The 17,209-nt window shown below is 62.8% G+C and overlaps 5 protein-coding genes and 1 long non-coding RNA gene across 8 annotated transcripts; 3 read left to right on the top strand and 3 right to left on the bottom strand.

Annotated features, from left to right (window-relative positions):
• The first annotated feature begins 122 nt into the window (after positions 1 to 122).
• On the top strand, positions 123 to 4,299 carry RHBDL1 (rhomboid like 1). 3 transcript variants are annotated; one of them, XM_004270361.4, is made up of 8 exons: positions 123 to 1,746; positions 2,181 to 2,342; positions 2,555 to 2,779; positions 2,864 to 3,012; positions 3,141 to 3,253; positions 3,328 to 3,428; positions 3,512 to 3,572; positions 3,647 to 4,299. In XM_004270361.4, the coding sequence occupies exons 1-8, from the start codon at positions 1,708 to 1,710 to the stop codon at positions 3,916 to 3,918; spliced, it is 1,122 nt and encodes a 373-aa protein (XP_004270409.1). In that variant the 5' UTR covers positions 123 to 1,707; the 3' UTR covers positions 3,919 to 4,299. The 3 variants fall into 3 exon arrangements, with proteins under 3 accessions (XP_004270409.1, XP_049555990.1, XP_033285168.1); XM_049700033.1 differs by having other exon boundaries at positions 2,184 to 2,342; XM_033429277.2 differs by lacking the exon at positions 3,328 to 3,428 and having other exon boundaries at positions 3,141 to 3,262; positions 3,647 to 3,926.
• Positions 4,300 to 4,432: 133 nt separating this feature from the next.
• Positions 4,433 to 5,883, bottom strand: LOC101280310 (uncharacterized). The gene is made up of 2 exons (XM_033429300.2): positions 5,605 to 5,883; positions 4,433 to 5,535 (listed from the first exon to the last, which is right to left on the bottom strand). The coding sequence occupies exons 1-2, from the start codon at positions 5,850 to 5,852 to the stop codon at positions 5,004 to 5,006; spliced, it is 780 nt and encodes a 259-aa protein (XP_033285191.1). The 5' UTR covers positions 5,853 to 5,883; the 3' UTR covers positions 4,433 to 5,003.
• Positions 5,884 to 5,964: 81 nt separating this feature from the next.
• Positions 5,965 to 8,384, top strand: STUB1 (STIP1 homology and U-box containing protein 1). Its single transcript, XM_004270359.3, has 7 exons — positions 5,965 to 6,254; positions 6,772 to 6,970; positions 7,051 to 7,216; positions 7,417 to 7,504; positions 7,663 to 7,719; positions 7,806 to 7,922; positions 8,000 to 8,384. Exons 1-7 carry the CDS (start codon positions 6,090 to 6,092, stop codon positions 8,123 to 8,125), a joined length of 918 nt encoding a protein of 305 aa, XP_004270407.1. The 5' UTR covers positions 5,965 to 6,089; the 3' UTR covers positions 8,126 to 8,384.
• Positions 7,276 to 10,172, bottom strand: JMJD8 (jumonji domain containing 8). The gene is made up of 9 exons (XM_004270360.3): positions 9,944 to 10,172; positions 9,768 to 9,866; positions 9,508 to 9,556; positions 9,334 to 9,430; positions 9,176 to 9,244; positions 8,960 to 9,079; positions 8,805 to 8,872; positions 8,593 to 8,727; positions 7,276 to 8,513 (listed from the first exon to the last, which is right to left on the bottom strand). Exons 1-9 carry the CDS (start codon positions 10,033 to 10,035, stop codon positions 8,433 to 8,435), a joined length of 810 nt encoding a protein of 269 aa, XP_004270408.1. The 5' UTR covers positions 10,036 to 10,172; the 3' UTR covers positions 7,276 to 8,432.
• Positions 10,173 to 10,273: 101 nt separating this feature from the next.
• Positions 10,274 to 16,871, bottom strand: WDR24 (WD repeat domain 24). The gene is made up of 8 exons (XM_004270358.2): positions 14,529 to 16,871; positions 13,159 to 13,336; positions 12,338 to 13,010; positions 11,691 to 11,809; positions 11,491 to 11,612; positions 11,293 to 11,397; positions 10,868 to 11,208; positions 10,274 to 10,692 (listed from the first exon to the last, which is right to left on the bottom strand). Exons 1-8 carry the CDS (start codon positions 15,007 to 15,009, stop codon positions 10,339 to 10,341), a joined length of 2,373 nt encoding a protein of 790 aa, XP_004270406.1. The 5' UTR covers positions 15,010 to 16,871; the 3' UTR covers positions 10,274 to 10,338.
• LOC125961536 (uncharacterized) lies at positions 13,343 to 14,506 on the top strand. Its single transcript, XR_007472392.1, has 3 exons — positions 13,343 to 13,690; positions 14,259 to 14,310; positions 14,472 to 14,506. It is a non-coding gene; the product is annotated as an uncharacterized LOC125961536 (long non-coding RNA).
• Positions 16,872 to 17,209: the final 338 nt, after the last annotated feature.

Consider the following 17,209-nt stretch of genomic DNA (forward strand, 5'->3'; position numbering starts at 1 on the left):
GCTTTCTGAGGATGACTTCTTGAATTAACTAAAACGTGTCTTTGGTCTGGGTGTGGGCTGGGAATGTTACTCCTGACCCCCCCGCCTCCTCTCTGGGTCACCATCCTGAGGTCTCAGGCCAGGATAAGGACCAATTATGGCCCAGCCGCAGCCTCAGGGCCTTTAGGTCCATTGAGGTCCATGCTGGCCTGAGCGTGAGGCTGGAGGGGGCCTGATACCTGAGGACACCCCTGATGTGACCCCTCCCCACAGCCAGGTGTAGTCACTACCCAAGCCTCAGCATCCTGTCAGGTTGGCTGAGGTGTGCTGAGGATCTGGGGTTTGGGGATGTGCTGAAATGTCCTGGTGTGCGAGGTGGCCCTGGTCTGGGGGAGCTGCCCTGTTTCTCACACCCCACCCAGAGGCCTCTGCCCCTCCCACTGGGCAGGAGACAGCCAGAGCTCCAGCCTAAGGACAAGGGGACAGAGAACCTTTCTTGGGCTGAGGAGGGGGCTCAGCTTGGAGTTTAGGTGCTCACTCTGGCGTGCATTCTGGGCGTGGAGCAGAGGCAGTATGTGGTGTGCTTGGGTGGAGGACCTTGGCCAGACAAGTACCCCCTCTACTTCCTGTAATTAGTCATTCTTTGCAAGACAGGCCTTTAGGCCAGGGCCCCTCCCCCAGCCCTGACAAGCTGTTTCTAGAGGCGGGGGAGGTGCCTCCTCTGCAGGGGATGCTTAGGCCTGACCCAACAGGGGCTGGGGGTCACACCCTTAAGTTGTTTCAACCATCCCGCTGGCCCCCCAGTTCCAGTGACCTGAGGACCCCTGGTGCAGTTCTTACTAAAGCTGGGCAGGGCAGGATGCTACTTCTAGCTGCTGCATCTGTCCTGAGGCTCAGCTGCACAGGCATTCTGAGCGGTGCTGTCAGGGGTTGCTATGGTTATACATTACCACAGCCTGTCACCTTCCTTATTGTAGGGGGTCTACCTGTTCTCCCTGGGAAGTAGGGCTCCTCTCCATCCCAGCTGCGGTCTTGTCCACTGGGGGGTTCTCCCCACCCCCATGTCCATGGGTCAGTTTAGCACTGTGGCCACAGGAGTAGTCAGGAACCTTCAGCCCAAGTTGTGTTGGTCCCCACCCACTAAGCAAGGCCTGCTGCAGGGACCTCCCTCAACCCTGCTAGTTGCCCAGTTGGCTTCAGCGCTCGCCGCTGGGGCCGTGGAGCCGCTGTTGCCGGGACGGGCAAGCATGTCTGCCAGGGAGGGAGGTGCCTTCAGGGAGCCCGGTGGGGGGAGTCCCCAGCAATGGGTTGTTCCCTGAAGCCTTCCCCGAGGAGGTGGCATCGGCGCTGAGGCCCAGACCGGGGCAAAAGGGTGGGCGCAGAAGGGGCTTGCGTGCCGCGCGTGACTCAGTTTCCCGGCTGCTGCCCCGCGGGACGAACAGCTGCAGCCCGGGGCGGGGCGGGGGCGCCGGCACTGGAGCCAAGCGTCCCGCGCAGTTCTTGCCTGGCACGTCCGCGTGCGGGTCGCGCGCGTGTCCTGACCGCGAGTGGCTGGGCTGGCAGCGGCGGCGTGTGCGGCGGGGGCGGGCGGCTCCGTGACGCGGCGCCGAGCAGAGTGGGCGGAGCCGGAGGGCAGGGGCGGAGCGGAGTAGTCCGCAGAGAAGCCCCTCCCGGCCGCGGCCGCCGACCCCGGCCCCCGGCCCCCGGCCCCCGGCCCGGCCTGGCTCTATGGACAGGAGCTCGCTACTGCAGCTTATCCAGGAGCAGGTGCGTGGAGAGGTGGGGGGCGCCGGCACCGCCCCCGTTGCCGGCCCCCCGCCCTTGGGTGGGCCGGGGGGACGGAGCTCTGAGACCCTCAGCACAGCCCCTTCCCTGCACGACCTTGGTCCCCTGCACGAGACCGAGCCAGACTAGGGCGCTTGGGGAGGGGCAAAAGGGTTGGTGATTGCCCTCAGACCTTGGCCCTACCCTTTCAGGATGGGCAAGGCAGAAATGAGGTGGGGAGACGGCTGGAGAGCTAGCGGAGCTAGAGGCCGGGGACCTAGGTACCGGTGCCTACAGCTAGCTCCTGGGACCATGTGGGCACAGGGGCCTGGACCCAGGGTGCTCGGAGCCTGCCTCTCCCGCCTGACGTGGCTCAGCCCTGTGGTCCTGGGGCCCGGCCCACCCTCAGACCTTGGCCGCTGGCTCCCCGACCCCAGCAGCTGGACCCTGAAAACACTGGCTTCATCGGTGCGGACACCTTCGCTGGCCTGGTGCACCGCCATGAGCTGCCCCTGGACCCGGCCAAACTGGACATGCTGGTGGCCCTGGCCCAGAGCAACGAGCGGGGCCAGGTCTGCTACCAGGAGCTGGTGGACCTGGTCAGTGCCACAGTGGGTGGGCAGCTGGGGTATGGGCGCAGTGCCCTGGCTGGCGTGGGTTGGGCAGGCGGCCCCTCCTCCCTGCCTTTCCCATTGGGGAGGGCTATAGCCATGGGGCAGGGCTTCAGACCCTGTGACAAGCTGGGTGGACCACTCAGGAGGGGCGGCCATGGGGGGAGTATCGTGGCCTATGCCTAGGCCCCGCCCCCCAGATCAGCAGCAAGCGCTCAAGCAGCTTCAAGCGGGCCATCGCCAATGGACAGCGGGCACTGCCCCAGGACGGGCTGCTGGACGAGCCAGGACTGGGTGTCTACAAGCGGTTCGTGCGCTACGTGGCCTACGAGATCCTGCCCCGAGAGGTGGACCGCCACTGGTACTTCTACCGGCACCGCAGCTGCCCACCCCCTGTGTTTATGGCTTCGGTCACCCTCGCCCAGGTGGGCCTGCCCGTCCACCACCCACCACCCCGGGAGCCTCCCTTATCCTTGGTCTTGCCTGGCCCCAACACTTGTCCCTCCCAGATCATCGTGTTCCTGTGCTACGGGGCCCGTCTCAACAAGTGGGTGCTGCAGACCTACCACCCTGAGTACATGAAAAGCCCCCTGGTATACCACCCCGGCCACCGTGCTCGGGCCTGGCGCTTTCTCACCTACATGTTCATGCACGTTGGGTGAGTGGGCCCACCTCTGGCACCCCTCGGATTGGATCGGGAGGGCTCAGCCTCTCGAGGTGGGGGCAGGGGGCTGGTAGCCCCCTGGCTGACCCCACCTTTCACACCTATTTGCCCCATATGGCCAGGCTGGAGCAGCTGGGGTTCAACGCACTCCTGCAGCTGATGATCGGGGTGCCCCTGGAGATGGTGCATGGCCTGCTCCGCATCAGCCTGCTCTACCTGGCTGGTGTGCTGGCAGGTGAGGCAGGTGTGTGCGCCCTGGCCACCTCACTGGTGGGCCTCACCCTCACGGCTCTCCCCTTGCTCACACAGGCTCCCTGACCGTCTCCATTACTGACATGCGGGCCCCTGTGGTGGGGGGCTCCGGCGGGGTCTACGCCCTGTGCTCTGCACACCTGGCCAATGTCGTCATGGTAACGGGGCAGCCCCTGCGGCGGGGTGCGGGGAGGGGCCCATAAGGCCTCCCTCACAGCCTTTTTTATTCACACCCCATCAGAACTGGGCGGGGATGAGATGTCCCTACAAGCTGCTGAGGATGGTGCTGGCCCTGGTGTGCAGTAAGTAGGGAGCCAGGGTGGAGGGGCCTCAGCCTATGGCTAGGGTGCCTCTCACCTGCTGCCTCCCTCTGTAGTGAGCTCCGAGGTGGGCCGGGCCGTGTGGCTGCGCTTCTCCCCGCCACTGCCTGCCTCGGGCCCACAGCCCAGCTTCATGGCACACCTGGCGGGCGCGGTGGTGGGTGTCAGCATGGGCCTGACCATCCTGCGCAGCTATGAGGAACGCCTGCGAGACCAGTGTGGCTGGTGGGTGGTGCTGCTTGCCTATGGCACCTTCCTGCTCTTCGCCATCTTCTGGAACATCTTTGCCTACGACCTGCTGGGTGCCCACATTCCCCCGCCACCCTGACAAGAGTTCCCAGGGCCACACCAGCCAGGGCACAGCATCCGTGGGCCAGCCACTAGGGAGGCCTGCATGTTCGTCCTCTGTGAATGTATGTCTTGAGGCTGCTTCTTCCTGGTGGGTGCAGGTGGCCCCTGTGGCCCACTGACTGCAGGCCAAGCCTTACACCAGCCCTGGCCACCCCCTCCCAGGCCTGGAGGAATAGGACTGATGGACTGGGCTGAGTGGTGGAGGTCCCCAAGGGTGGCCCCAGAGGAGACCCTGCCCTGGCCTCTCCCATGAGACTTGCAGTCTGAGCCTTTTTGGAGAATGAATAAATATTTTACACAGCACCAGGTGGCTGTACTGGGCACTGCGGGCTGGGCTGGTCTCCCCCCAACTCACTGATCAAACTGTGAGGGCCCTTCCCTCCACACAAACAGCAGCCTGGGCTTCCCACTTGCTTTTCTGTACCCAGCATGAGGTGTCTCTGTATGGGAGATGGGAGCCCCTGGGGAGAGTCATGGGCCTCATAGTCAGGTTTGAGTTCAGCAAGCATTTATTGAGCTCCTACAGCAGCCAGCCCCCTGTCCAAAGACTTGTGCCCTGAGATCACAGGGTAGGTGTGCAAGCCCTGGGCCACAGCCAAGTCAGTAGGCCTGGGTCCTGTGGTTCTTGGCTGGCCTGGTGTCCTCAAGGGTGGCCAGGCTGGGACCGAGGTCAGGCAGCAGGTCAGGGCACAGCTTCTACCCTACAGCCCAGATCCACAGTGCTGTCTCCACACGGTGAGGAGTCCACAGCCTGAGGCACTGCCTGGGGTGGGGCAGAGGGAGTCTGGGGCTCAGGGGCACCAGTCACCCTACCCTGCTGGATAACTCTGCACATCACCCTGACCAGAGTCCTGGATGCCCTCTCTGGCCGCCAACAGATTGCACGTTGGCTCAGGGCTGTGGCACCCTCCTGCACCCGGCCCAGGTAGAGCAGGTAGTGCTTCAGGGTGTACTGCAAGGCTGGCAGACCGGGCACTGCGGCCACTGCCTCTTCAGACATGAAGGCTGCTACCTCGAGAGCTCTGGCAGCCAGGACTGCCGCGGGAAGTAAATGGACAGCACTCAGCCCCACCTCGACGTGGGGCTGCCATTCCCAACAACTCTCGGTGTCACGTATCTGGCCATTTCACAGATAAGGCCACTAACACGCCAGGTTCCGCCCACGACCTCGCCGGGGGGACGCCCAGCTCTCCCTACTAACGCGAGGTGATAGCCGGGCCCACGCCCCGGAGGGCGCACAATTCCGTGACCGCTGCGTTCACGTCTGGCAGGAGACAGAAGGCGGCGGCCGAGCGCTGCACCACCAGCTGCGGGGAGTTGGTGGTCAAGAGCTGCTGCAGGCGCGGCCGAAAGTGGCCCCTCGGTGGTCAAGGCGGGTCTGGGGTCACGGCTGGTGGATCTCGCTAGGGGCCCCGCCCCCAGGCGCGAGGGCCCGCCCCCAGGATGAAGCCACGCCCACGGCGCTACGTCCCGCCCCGGAAGGCTCCGTCCCCCACGTGGGAAGCTCCTCACCGCCAGTTTCCACGCTAGCAACTGCTCCAGCTCGTCGCGTGTCACGTGCTTCTCGATGGCTGCGGGCAACTCCTCTCGACACCTGGGGAAGGGCGGTGACGGGGAATCCGAGCCACGGGGGTCGGCCCGCCCGATGTCCCCACCGTCCTACCATCGCTCCAGGGTTTCCAGCCGCCCCTGGGGGCTCGCGCGCGCCCGCAGCACTTCCCCGTGGCACCCCAGGACGTTGGCCCAGCTGCTCGAGTCCTCACAGCCCGAGCCCGCGGGCAGTCGCCATCCCCACGCGCCTGGGCGGAGCCTCGGGGGCGGGGCGTCGGAGTGCCCGAGCGGGCTCCTGCCCCGACGACCTCGGCACTTCTCAGGCCTCAGACGCTGCGCGTCGCGTCGCCGCGAGCGCATGCTCCCCCGCCTGCCCCGCCCCTCCCCCTCCCCCTCCTCCGTCTCGCGTCTGGTGCACGCGCGGCCCCGCCCGCTCGCAGGCCGTCCTTCCCGCTGGCCCCGCCCACCTGCGCGGCCGGAAGTTCCGGTGGCGGAGCGCTGGACCGGGCCCGAGCGGATCGCGGGCTCGGGCTGAGGGCGTAGGGCGGGCCCGGCGCGGAGCCTGGGAGCGGAGCCCAGGCCGTGCCGCGCGGCGCCATGAAGGGCAAGGAGGAGAAGGAGGGCGGCGCGCGGCTGAGCGCCGGCGGCGGCGGCGGCAGCCCGGAAAAGAGCCCGAGCGCGCAGGAGCTCAAGGAGCAGGGCAACCGGCTCTTCGTGGGCCGCAAGTACCCGGAGGCGGCGGCCTGCTATGGCCGCGCCATCGTGAGTGCGCCTGCACCGCGGGAGGGGGCCGGCGTCCGAGCCAGGGGAGGGGCCAGACTGCGGCTTCGCCTCCGCGTCCTCCCCGGAGCCCCTGTCTGGCCACCCCCGCCCGACTTTCGGAGGCGGGTGGTGCTTGGGCTCTGAGAACTCAGTGATGATGTTGTTCCAAAGGGGCCAAGGCCACGGCTCCCGAGCCAGTGCTGGTTGCCAGAGAACTGTGGCGGGTGGGAGATTCAGAGTGCTTGAGGCCCACTCGGCTGGGGGCCAGGGACCCTTGCCCTTTGAGGAGTCCAAGCCCAAAGCTGGTGATTTCCACAGATCTGGAAAAGCTACCTTCACAAGACTCACTGGAGTCCAGAGGGTGGGCTCAGGTAGGCTCCATCCTCCCTCAGAACCCAGAGGCTTGGAAGCGGAGAAACCTGTAGTGTCTTGATTCCAGCTATGGGCTTCAAGCTGGGACAGAGGGGGTAGGCTGAGCTCACTCCCTCACGCTGGCTGGTCTGCCCTTGTTCTCCAGACCCGGAATCCCTTGGTGGCGGTGTATTACACCAACCGGGCATTGTGCTACCTGAAGATGCAGCAGCATGAGCAAGCTCTGGCTGACTGCCGGCGCGCCCTGGAGCTGGACGGGCAGTCTGTGAAGGCACACTTCTTCCTGGGGCAATGCCAGTTGGAGATGGAGAGCTATGATGAGGCTATTGCCAACCTGCAGCGAGGTGGGCTTACAGGCTGGCTGGTGCCAGGGACCAGGCGGGTGGACTGGCTGGAGGTTTATCCAAATCTTCTATTCCTCCAGCCTACAACCTGGCCAAGGAGCAGCGGCTCAACTTTGGGGACGACATCCCCAGTGCTCTGCGCATCGCGAAGAAGAAGCGCTGGAACAGCATTGAGGAGCGGCGCATCCACCAGGAGAACGAGCTGCACTCTTACCTCACACAGCTCATTGTGGCCGAGCGTGAGAGGTGGGCTGTGGTGATGACAGGCGCCCCCCGGAAGTCACCACTTTTAGGTTAACTCTGAGTCGTGAACACAATCATTTATTGAAGGTCAACTCTGGCACGCAGGAGATGGAGGGGAATGAGGCCTGAATGAGCCTAAGATTGGAGTGGAGTCTGACCTCCTGGCCAGACCCATCTCTGATCAGCTTTTGGTCAACCTCCAGGGAGCTGGAAGAGTGTCAGCGGAACCATGAGGGTGATGAGGACGATGGCCACCTCCGGGCCCAACAGGCCTGCATTGAGGCCAAGCATGTGAGGGTGCCCCAGCCCAAGTGTGGGTCCTGTGTGTATTTGCATGCGTGTAATGGACGTGAGGTGCCCCTGGCTCCTGCTGGGTCTGTGAGTTTCGGTGCCTGGGGAAGGGAGATGGGGTGTCAGGCCCACAAACATAGCTGCTTGGTTCTTTGCAGGACAAGTACTTGGCAGACATGGATGAACTCTTCTCCCAGGTAGACGAGAAGAGAAAGGTGAGCTGCCTGTCTTCTGGGGTCTGTGGGTAGCAGGAGTCGGAGCAGTGCCCCTTCCCAGCCCCTGATCTGACCCTGTGCTGCAGAAGCGAGATATACCCGACTACCTGTGTGGCAAGATCAGCTTTGAGCTGATGCGGGAGCCCTGCATCACACCCAGTGGTATCACCTATGACCGCAAGGACATTGAGGAGCACCTGCAGGTGAGGGCCCATGGGAGTTGGGAGCAGGACCCACACCCACTGAGCCCCTCCTAATTCTGATTCTGTTGTCACTGCAGCGTGTGGGCCATTTCGACCCTGTGACTCGGAGCCCCCTGACCCAGGAACAGCTCATCCCCAACCTGGCTATGAAAGAGGTCATTGACGCGTTCATCTCCGAGAATGGCTGGGTGGAGGACTACTGAGGCAGGGCGAGTGTGTGAGCCACTCACCCGCCTTGCCTGGTACCCTGGCCCAGGAGGGCCTTGGGCAGTAGTCTCTAGCCGCTGTACATAGTTTGTGTCCCTAGATCCTTATCTTGGTGTCCCCAAGCCCACCCCCATCAGTTCTGCTGGGTCATGAGCCTCTCCCATCCCCCTCTGGGCCAGAAACAGTGGGTGAGAGTGGGCTGGGCTGAGGCTGCCGCTGCCATCTCTGTCCCTGTAATAAAATCTGTGAGCACTATAGGGGCATGTGCTGGTGTGCGACGGGCTCCCCAGCCACCCCCTTTGGCTAGCTGAGAAAAGTAGAGATGAAGACGCTGGTGTCGAGGTTGAGTGTGGCGTGCCACCATCGGTCAGGGAAATACAGCACCTGGGAGTGGGGGGGACACAGGGATTGGTTGGGGCCCCTTGACCCAGCCCAGCCTGGCCCCTGTCTGCCAGCCACTGACCTCACCAGCGTGGATGGTGCATTCCAGGGGCCGTGCAGATAGTGCCAGGACTGGGTATGTGTCCCGGAGCCAGGCCAGTGTGGTCTTGTTGGGGTGGAATTCAGGTGTCTTCGCAGGAGGGTACAGGAACCAGCGCTGAGGGTGGGAGCAGCAAGGTCACTCTTTGTGCTGCGGTCAGTGAACCCAAAGTCTCAGCCCCACCCTTTGCTGACCTTTCGGCCATAGATCACCTCTGAGAACCCGGGCCCGTGCCAGTGGAAGGGCACCCCAGAGCCGGCACCTGTGTGGTGAGTTACGAGCAGCTGGTTACCAAGCCTAATCCTCCCCCACCCAGTTCCCAAGTCCCCTGGTCCTGCAGGGCACTCACCTGCAATTCCAAAGCTATAAGCAGGAATGGTACCTAGCAGGCTGAATGGAGGTGGAGAGTAGTGCCGAAAAAGTGATGCCCATTCCGTGAAGTTATTGTCCCCAAAGAAGTACAGGGTGTCTGACAGCAAAACACACAAGAGGATGCAGGAATCTTGGCACCTGGGTACTAAGTCACCCCACCCCACCCCACCCCATGGCCACCTGTCTGGCTCACCATTGCCCATGGAGAAGGGGTCCTGGGGGTGCAGCATCTGCTCCACATACTCCTGAAAGGGCAGGTCCACTGCAGTTTGAAAGGGGTTGGTCAGGACTGGTTGGTGCTGCCTTCAAGATGCTGGCAGGCAGGCTGGGCTGCTGGGAGGGGCAGCTCACCTTTCTGGTAGGAGTAGGTGTTGGCAGTGCTCAACCGGACCACGCTGTCCCCAAACAAGGCCAGCAGCCTTTGACGGGAGCACAGGTCCCGGAACCTCTGTGGGGGCGGGGAAAATACTCAGGGGCCAAGCTCAGCACGGGCGAGTGGTGGTCGCGAGAAGCGTGAGCACTCACCGAGTTGTCTGTGAGCCCCTGCAGAATGACAGGTCTGGAAAAGGCGTAGCTAGAAGAAAAGGAGGAATCATGGCCTCAGTCTGATCCGCGCCCATCGTCCGCCCCCGCCCACACGCGCTCGCACGAGCTCAAGGGGAAGCGGCCTAAGGAGGCCCGGGAGGACGGGCCGGCGACCAGTGCGCGGCCTCAGCGGTGCACGGTGACGGAGCCCCAGAGTTTTCAGGCGTGGGAGGTGTGGCCATACAAGAGGACGCGCTTACCGCTGCACGAACTCGGCGTAGCTGAGATCGGCCCGGCGCTCTACGGTGCAGCGTTCCTCCTCCGCCACGGCCGCCGGCGCCCCCGGCCCGGGCCGCCGCCTGCCGACACAGCTGGTCAGTGCCCTTGGCCGCCCCGCCGGCCGCCCCGCTCCGCCCTGCCGCCCGGCGCCGCTCACCACCCTCCGTCGCCTGCCTCCCGGAGGCTCCGGGCCGGAACCACCAGCGTCCAGAGCGCGAGCAACAGGAGTAGCCGCACCCCCAACGCCATATCCCGCCGCCGCGAGGCATGCCGGGAGCTCCGTCGTCGTGGCAACAGGCTGGCTCCCGGAAGCGGCTTCCTCTGGCCCGTCCTGGAAAGAGGGGGCACTTCCGGAAGGCGGGACGAAGGTCGCACCAAGAGCTGCTATTGGCTACTGCCAGCTCCCGTGGACACACTGCCACCCGCCCACCAGAGTCGCCCGCGCGGGCCCGTAAGCGACGCGACCGGGTGACAGGCAGCCTCAGAATACGTCTCCCGCTTCCTTTATTTGGTTCACAAGCCCCGCACACCCATCCAGGTCCGGCAGGCGGGTCAGGAGTACTCGCACAGGTGGCCGCATCCGGCGGGGCAGTGGGAGCTGCCCTCCAGCCACTTCATGATGTGCTGCAGGTGTCCGCCGTGACTGCAGCCCTGGCACCACACGAACAGACCCTTGACCACGTGGTGGCAGACGGCGCACATGCTGGCGCAGTGGTGGCACCTGTCGCAGACCCAGCCCCGGCTGCTCATGGGCCGCTTGCAGTGACTGCAGTTGACGTGCAGGGTGGTGGAGGCCTGGTTGAGGCAGCTGATGGCACGGCTGGTGCTGAGCTTGACCACCTGGTTGGACACATTCCAGAGGCAGAAACGCTGCAGCAGGTCGATGTAGGACGTGTACCAGTGCTCCTGGTGGTGCAGGGAGGGGAGGAAGGAGGTAAGAGACCAGGGTTTCGGGCACACTGAGGAGCTTCCCCCAAGTGTGCTGGGCACAGACAGAGGGGCGGGTGCAGGCGGGGCGTGCAGGGGTAGTCCTAGGGGTGGCAGCTGCTCCAGGGAGAACCCCCCAGACCCTGTCACCCACCTGGGTCTGCTCGTCGATGTCTTTGCGCACGCGTTCACCCAGCACAATGAGCACGGACACGGCCATCTGCACGTCGCCCTGCTCCGCATAGAAGCGCAGCATGTCACACACCAGGGCACTGAAGAAGTCAGGCGGCAGGCGGCTGTCGTACAGTGCGTGTGAGACGGAGATGAGTGAGAAGGAAGAGTCCACAGGCACCAGGGAGGCTGCATCTGCCTCATTGCCACTCACATGGGGCGAGTCGGCCTTGTCTTGCAGGTGCTCAGGCCCGGGTGGGGTGTCCACAATCTCGTGGCGCAGTGGGAAGGCTTCCTGGGGCAGCACATACTCGGGCTCCTCAGCTGCAATGCAGGGGGGGGCGGTAGGCAGGGTATGAGCCTCTGGCCCCGCCTCCTGGCCCCACCCCTCCCCAAGCCCCCACTTACAGTGAGCATGTTCCGGGTCTAGCAGGTACAGCTCGTCATCCTCACCTTCCACATCGCCCAGCAAGTAATCGGCAGGCACGTCGCTGCCCTCGGTCTCCTCGTTATCTGCCCGAGGGAGGGAGAGCATTGCAGGACCAGCTCACTCTGGGAGGCCCCAGTCTCACTCCCATGAATGCCCTGCGTCTGCTCCCAGCCTACCTTCGTTGGTGATAAGTGTGGCTGAGGAGTCCAGCAGCACTGTGTCACTCCGTGCATCACCCTTGCTGCGGTCCAGCCGAGTCTCACTGCCCAGCCCTGGGGCCATATCCTTTAGATTGAAACTGGAGGCAGGGAAAGCCGATGGATAGGTGGGCCCCAACAATCCCACCCTCTGGGGAAAGCCACCCCCAGATGTCTACCTGTTCATAAGTGGCAGGCCACAGGAGCTGCCCTTGCCCACACTGTGGTTGAGGTTGGTGGTGGACACCAGGCCAGGACTACAGTAGATGATCCGTAGCATGGTCCATGTCTGCGCCACCTAGGGGTGGGCACTGTTCACTCACGGGGGTCCTGGGTCCCTGGCGCCCCGTGCAGGCCCCCCTCTGCCTGGATGGAACCACAAACCCTCAGCTTTCAGCTGCCCCAGGGACCCAACGTCCTGGCCCGCCCCAGGTGGGAAACCGATGCCCATGGAAAGACAAAAACCCCAGCCTCAAACTTGCAGAGGCACAGAAAGAAAAGTGGAAATGAGCCTGGGGTCCCCAGGAGGTGATAAGTGAGGCAGTGTGGGCCTTCTGCGTAGGGCTGGACACCTCGGGAAGTCTAAAAGCAAGGATAAGCCAGAAGAGGGGGCTCCAGCCCCACAGCACCCCAGACCTGCATCCCAGGAATGGCACTGGCATCTGGCCCACTTGGGGCTCTGGACACCCTTAGTTACTGGGGCAATAGCCAGTGGTGACCTCAAGCAGAACTGAGCACTGAACTCAGGGCAGGGTCTGGGCACAGCAGTCAGAGGAACTCTCTGACCCTACACCAAGGTCATGGCCCTCAACCCAGCCCTATGTACCTGGTTGCGGCCAAGCTCCCGAGCCACTTTCGCATTGTGGTCACAAAGCTCGGCCAGTGGCCGGCCAGCCAGGGCATAACGCTCAGCCGTGTCCACGAACCAGCTCATGCTACTGCTGCCAGGCTCCATCTCAAAGACACTGAGGGCACTGGAGGCGAGGCCTGAGAAGGGCTCGGCAGGGTCCAACTTGCGCTTGAAGAAAATTGGGTGGCGCCGATCCCCAGTGTAGGGCTTGCGCCCCGACTCAGTGGCCACTAGGCTCTCCTTGGCTGCGAAGGCCAGATCCCCAAAGAGACCATAGCAGAGGCCCTCAGGGTTGGCGCGCTCAACAGGCTGGCTGGCATCACGGAATAGGTGCTGGCATAGGGTGCTGTCCTTGGAGCCGGAGAGCAGGAAGGAGGGATCGTGCGGGTGGCGCCAGGCAATGCCTGTTGTGACATCGCGGTGCTCCTCAAACATGGCAGCTGGCACAAAAGGCCGGCGCACGTCCCACACGTAGATGTTGTGGTCCACCATCATGGAGCACGTAGCTAGGTGGTGGCGGCACTCAGGCCGCCACTTGACTCTGGCCACGGATGCAATGGTTTGCACGCAGTGCACCTCCTTAGCGCGGTGTGTGGTCATGTCCCAGACCTTTACCATCTTGTCACGCCCACCTGTGGCCAACCAGCCCCTGTGGAAGGCCCGTGAGGTCCTCAGTGACCTCTTTTGGGGTGGAAGGGCTCCCCACTCTGTCTCACAGGTCTTGAGGCAGTGAGAGAGCCCTTCCATAAGCCCCACCCATCTTGCCCCATTGCCCCGGCCCCCACCCCACCCCACACCTGTCCTCGGGGTGCCAGTCGCAGCAGAAGACAGGCCCATTGTGGGCCGTGAACATTCTCTCACAGCGGTCGGGCCGCCGAATGTCCCAGAGCTGCACGTTGCCGTTCTCAAAGGTGGAGGCGAATGTGAAGTAGTCCCGGATGCTGAACTGGACGTCACGCACACTCTCAGACTGGCCTGTGGGCAGGACGTCAGTGGAGGGAGAGTTGGGGGCGGATGGGTGGGTAGCCTACAGGGACTCCAGCAGGGAGAGCAACCAAGGGGTATCCCTTGGAGTGAATGTGGACTGGTGTCACATGCCTGCCCATGGCGCAGGCCAGGAGGCCTAGAGGGTGGAGTAGATACTGCCAAGGCCTGCCCAGGGTGGACAAGGGTGAGGAGAGGCCTGGCAGAGCAGACACAATAGCCTGGGCTGGTGAGAGGGACACAGGCATTGGGTGGTTTTGACACAGGCTCCTGGACCTCGATTTTCCCTGGATTCTGCAACTGACATCAGTCCTTGGGCGAAGCTGTGGTCGGCTTCAGGACCAGGTATCAGAGCACTGAATGAACAGGGGCCTCAGTGGGCTGAATACAATCCTTCGGGGGCCTGAGGCCCACGGAGGCATGGATGGGATGCCCCAGGATCTGCCCAGTCCCTACACCTTGAGCTGGAGCCGCCAAGTCAGCCCCAGAGCACTGGACACCTTGAGGGTACACGTCCACCTCTGTGGACCACCACACCAAGAGCCTCTGAGTGCAGTGTCCAGCTTTTCCCCAGCACAGGTAGCTCAAGGTCTGTCTTAAGAGGCCCTCAGATTCTCTCTGGGCTCTGCCCTGTGCTTCACTTGGTCTCAGCGAGGTGAAAAGGGAGAGCTGGCTCAAGGGGGGTTGTCAGGGAGCTGGGCCTGCTGGGAAGAGAACTGCGGGGGGACCAGGCAGTGCACCACTCCCCACTGCTTCCCTGGGCTGAGGACCCTGGAGGTAGACTTTGTGCAATGAGGTGGCCTGGAGCTCTGAGGCAAGGAAAGAGGAGACAGCAAAACAAACCCTCTGCTCAGCTGCCCAGGTGGGCTGTGGATCTGCTCAGGCCCTGCTCTCTCCCTGATCTCACACTCAGCCTTGACTCCTGCTGACTCCATAAGTGCATCAGAGCTGTGACCACACTCCAGGTACCCCTCACACTTCCACCAGGCCTACCCCTGCCCTGCCCCTCTCCTGCTCACCTCCACCCACTCTTCCAGTGCCAGCTCGGCTGGCTCCTCCTCCAGGAAGCCCTCTGAGAGTACATCTGAGGGCCTTTGATGCACACAGCATTTCTCAACCTGCCTAGACAGGCCAGCCACCTGCAGAGATGCACACCTGCCCGACCCGCCTCCAAGGGCCTCACCCGAGAAGGTGCTGACAGAGTCCTTCCTGCGAAGGTCGAAACACTTCATGAAGCCATCCTGGGAGCCACTGAGCAGCACGTGGGCCTCAGTGGGGTGGAAGCAGACTTTGTTCACCGTGCGTTTGTGCTCCGTAAACAGCTGGTCCTGCTTGTTGCGGGATGGCCGGCCCAGGTTCCAGGTGACCACGACTCCATTAGTCGCCGCCGTGGCAAGCAGGTTCTCGTCCATCTGGTGCCAAACAACATCTGCACAGCTCAGGTTGAGCGAGGGCTTGCGGCCCACACGAAGGTTCAGCTTCTCCACAAACTGCTCCTCCTCAATGGCATAGATCTTGAAGATGCTGCGGCCTGCCACGACCACCTGGGCCGCGTCACGGCACACACTGATGGCATTGGCTGGTGCATCCAGGTGGCAGTGCATGGTGCGGCCCGTCAGCGTGCTGCCACCCAGGGCTGTAGTCACGCGAGACATCTTCTCCATGGGTGCACGGGTGGTGGGGATAGGTCAATGAAGTTGGCAGGGCTGGTCAGCCTGGGGGTAGGGACCTGGCAGTTCAGAGCCTTTACCCTGGGTGGTTCCTCCAAAACTGCTTAGTCCAGGGCAGTCCACCATTAGTCAGTCTGACAGGCAAATTCCATCACCCTGGCTGAGCAGTCAGAAGGCGCCATAGCTGCCCTGAGGCCAGTGAGTCCCATGTCTGACTTCTGGGGAAGACCCTACCTGGTCAGTCCCAGGCCAGGCCACCTCTCCAACCCCCCAACTGCCAGATTAGGATAGTCACTGGACGTTCGGTCAGTCAATCCCGCCCGGGGAAGCCAGGTGGTTCCCACCGTCCGCAAAGTCGGCCTCTGGAAGGCGGGCAGAAGGATAGAGGAGCCCGGAGAACACAGGCTATAAAGGCGCGAGGGACACAGAGGGACTTCAAGGACCGAGCTGTTTAAGGAGCCTGGGGGGGTCTGGCGAGACCGGAGGCAGGAGAGGCTGGCGGCGCGGAGGTTGCGGGCGAGCGGAGGCAGCGGGAACAGAGCTAGCCGAACGGAGAAGTCTCTCCTTCCGAGAGCACCCGAACCATTTCCTAAAATTGCCGGGCCGGGGAGGAACCGTCGCGCCGGAAGCAGCCCTTCTCTTTCCTGCCCCCCCGCCGGACGTGGTCCTTTTCTTGCCAGCCCCTCGCCGGAGGCGGGTGCCCACACTACAAACGTTCCGGATCCGGGAGCTACGCTGGTGGAGGCGGAGAGGTTGACCGGGACTAGGGGTAGAGGGGTTCCCCCGGTTCCGCCTCGAGTGGTGGTGGGGTTTTTTTTAATCACTTTTTTTTTTTTTTTTTTTTGCGGTACGGGGGCCTCTCACTGTTGTGGCCTCTCCCTTTGCGGAGCACAGGCTCCGGACGCGCAGGCAGCGGCCATGGCTCACGGGCCCAGCCGCTCCGTGGCATGTGGGATCTTCCCGGACCGGGGCACGAACCCGTGTCCACTGCATCGGCAGGCGGACTCTCAACCACTGCGCCACCAGGGAAGCCCCTATTGCAGTATTTTAATGCTAATGCTCATCTCTGCCCCAAGGTCCATCAGCAAGTCCAGGCATCCCTAAACTAGTCCTGAATCCCTCCATCGTCTCCGCCTCCTTTCTCGCCCTCCCCGGGACCCCAAGAGCAGCCTTCTAACGGCTCTCCCTGGGTTCCTCGTTTCCCCTGATCTGAACCCCGCACAGCAGTCAGGTACCACTCTTTGGCCTTAGGTCCCCCATAAGTCCCCACCGCGCTGTGAGTAAATCCCAAACTCCCGGCCTCTTCCTCTCTCCGCGCACCTCCAGCCACGGCGGCTTCTAGCCCTTCTTCCAGCTGGGCAAGCTCTTCCCTGCCTCGTGGCCATCGCACGTTTTCGCCCGCTGTCCTCTCCAGAAGGGATCTCCTTCAGAGTTCAGCTTACATGTCACGTTCTTGGAGGCCTTCCCTGGCCACCCCATTTAACGTGACCTCTCCACTGTCACCTCCACAGCGCTTATCACAACCCATTCCTTTGTATACTGGTTGTCATCTGTTGCACACGAGTATGAACTCAACCAGGCAGAGATCACATCTGTCTCTGTCTCCAAGAGCTCGAGTGCCTGACCCGACCTGTTCACACAAGCGGCTCGGCTCAATCAGTGACTCTGTGAGCCTGCCTTTCTCTCCTGGGTATGAGCCCTGGTCTGTCCGTGCTGCACTGTGTGATCTTTTAGGACAGCGGTCCCCAACCTTTTTGGTACCAGGGACCAGTTTCGTGGAAGCCAATTTTTCCACGGACGTGGGACGGGGGTGGCTGGGGAGGTTCAGGCGGTAATGTGAGCGATGGTTCAGGTGGTAATGCAATCGATGGGGAGCGGCAGATGAAGCTTCGCTTGCTCGCCTGCCGCTCACCTTCTGCTGTGCAGTCGGGGGTGGGGGGGTGTTGTGGACCCGTTTTAGGATATCCCTGACCCATTCCTATCCTTAGTTACTCTGTGCCTGAAACAGGCCTCATTTTTGCCCTTCTGGAAGGATAGGCTAGATCCTAGATATTTTGGAGGGAATGTTATGTGTAATAATTTTAGTGTCTCTCCCCCTCTGAAGCAGTGAGAGGTTAGGGACCTTCTGTTGGTCGCTGCTGGGTTTCCAGTCTGGCACAGTGTTACCAGCCTCTGCACGTTTGTTGAAAGAACC

Source organism: Orcinus orca, chromosome 16, assembly GCF_937001465.1.
Source record: "Orcinus orca chromosome 16, mOrcOrc1.1, whole genome shotgun sequence".
Taxonomy (NCBI): Eukaryota; Metazoa; Chordata; class Mammalia; order Artiodactyla; family Delphinidae; genus Orcinus; species Orcinus orca.

Bases quoted from the DNA above. Each gene is read 5' to 3' on its own strand.
- RHBDL1 (XM_004270361.4), top strand. From the start codon at position 1,708: ATGGACAGGAGCTCGCTACTGCAGCTTATCCAGGAGCAG. The intron at 2,343-2,554 runs GTCAGTGCCACA...CCCGCCCCCCAG, and splicing joins ACCAGGAGCTGGTGGACCTG to ATCAGCAGCAAGCGCTCAAG. The intron at 3,429-3,511 runs GTAACGGGGCAG...ACACCCCATCAG, and splicing joins ACCTGGCCAATGTCGTCATG to AACTGGGCGGGGATGAGATG.
- LOC101280310 (XM_033429300.2), bottom strand. From the start codon at position 5,852: ATGCGCTCGCGGCGACGCGACGCGCAGCGTCTGAGGCCTGAGAAGTGC. The intron at 5,536-5,604 runs GTAGGACGGTGG...GCCCTTCCCCAG, and splicing joins CTGGAAACCCTGGAGCGATG to GTGTCGAGAGGAGTTGCCCG.
- STUB1 (XM_004270359.3), top strand. From the start codon at position 6,090: ATGAAGGGCAAGGAGGAGAAGGAGGGCGGCGCGCGGCTGAGCGCCGGC. The intron at 7,720-7,805 runs GTGAGCTGCCTG...CCTGTGCTGCAG, and splicing joins AGGTAGACGAGAAGAGAAAG to AAGCGAGATATACCCGACTA. The intron at 7,923-7,999 runs GTGAGGGCCCAT...TTGTCACTGCAG, and splicing joins ACATTGAGGAGCACCTGCAG to CGTGTGGGCCATTTCGACCC.
- JMJD8 (XM_004270360.3), bottom strand. From the start codon at position 10,035: ATGGCGTTGGGGGTGCGGCTACTCCTGTTGCTCGCGCTCTGGACGCTG. The intron at 9,431-9,507 runs GTGAGTGCTCAC...CCGCCCCCACAG, and splicing joins AGGGGCTCACAGACAACTCG to AGGTTCCGGGACCTGTGCTC. The intron at 8,728-8,804 runs GTCAGCAAAGGG...TCCCACCCTCAG, and splicing joins AGGTGATCTATGGCCGAAAG to CGCTGGTTCCTGTACCCTCC.
- WDR24 (XM_004270358.2), bottom strand. From the start codon at position 15,009: ATGGAGAAGATGTCTCGCGTGACTACAGCCCTGGGTGGCAGCACGCTG. The intron at 11,613-11,690 runs GTAGACATCTGG...CCCTGCCTCCAG, and splicing joins GGCCTGCCACTTATGAACAG to TTTCAATCTAAAGGATATGG. The intron at 10,693-10,867 runs GTGGGTGACAGG...CTGCACCACCAG, and splicing joins ACATCGACGAGCAGACCCAG to GAGCACTGGTACACGTCCTA.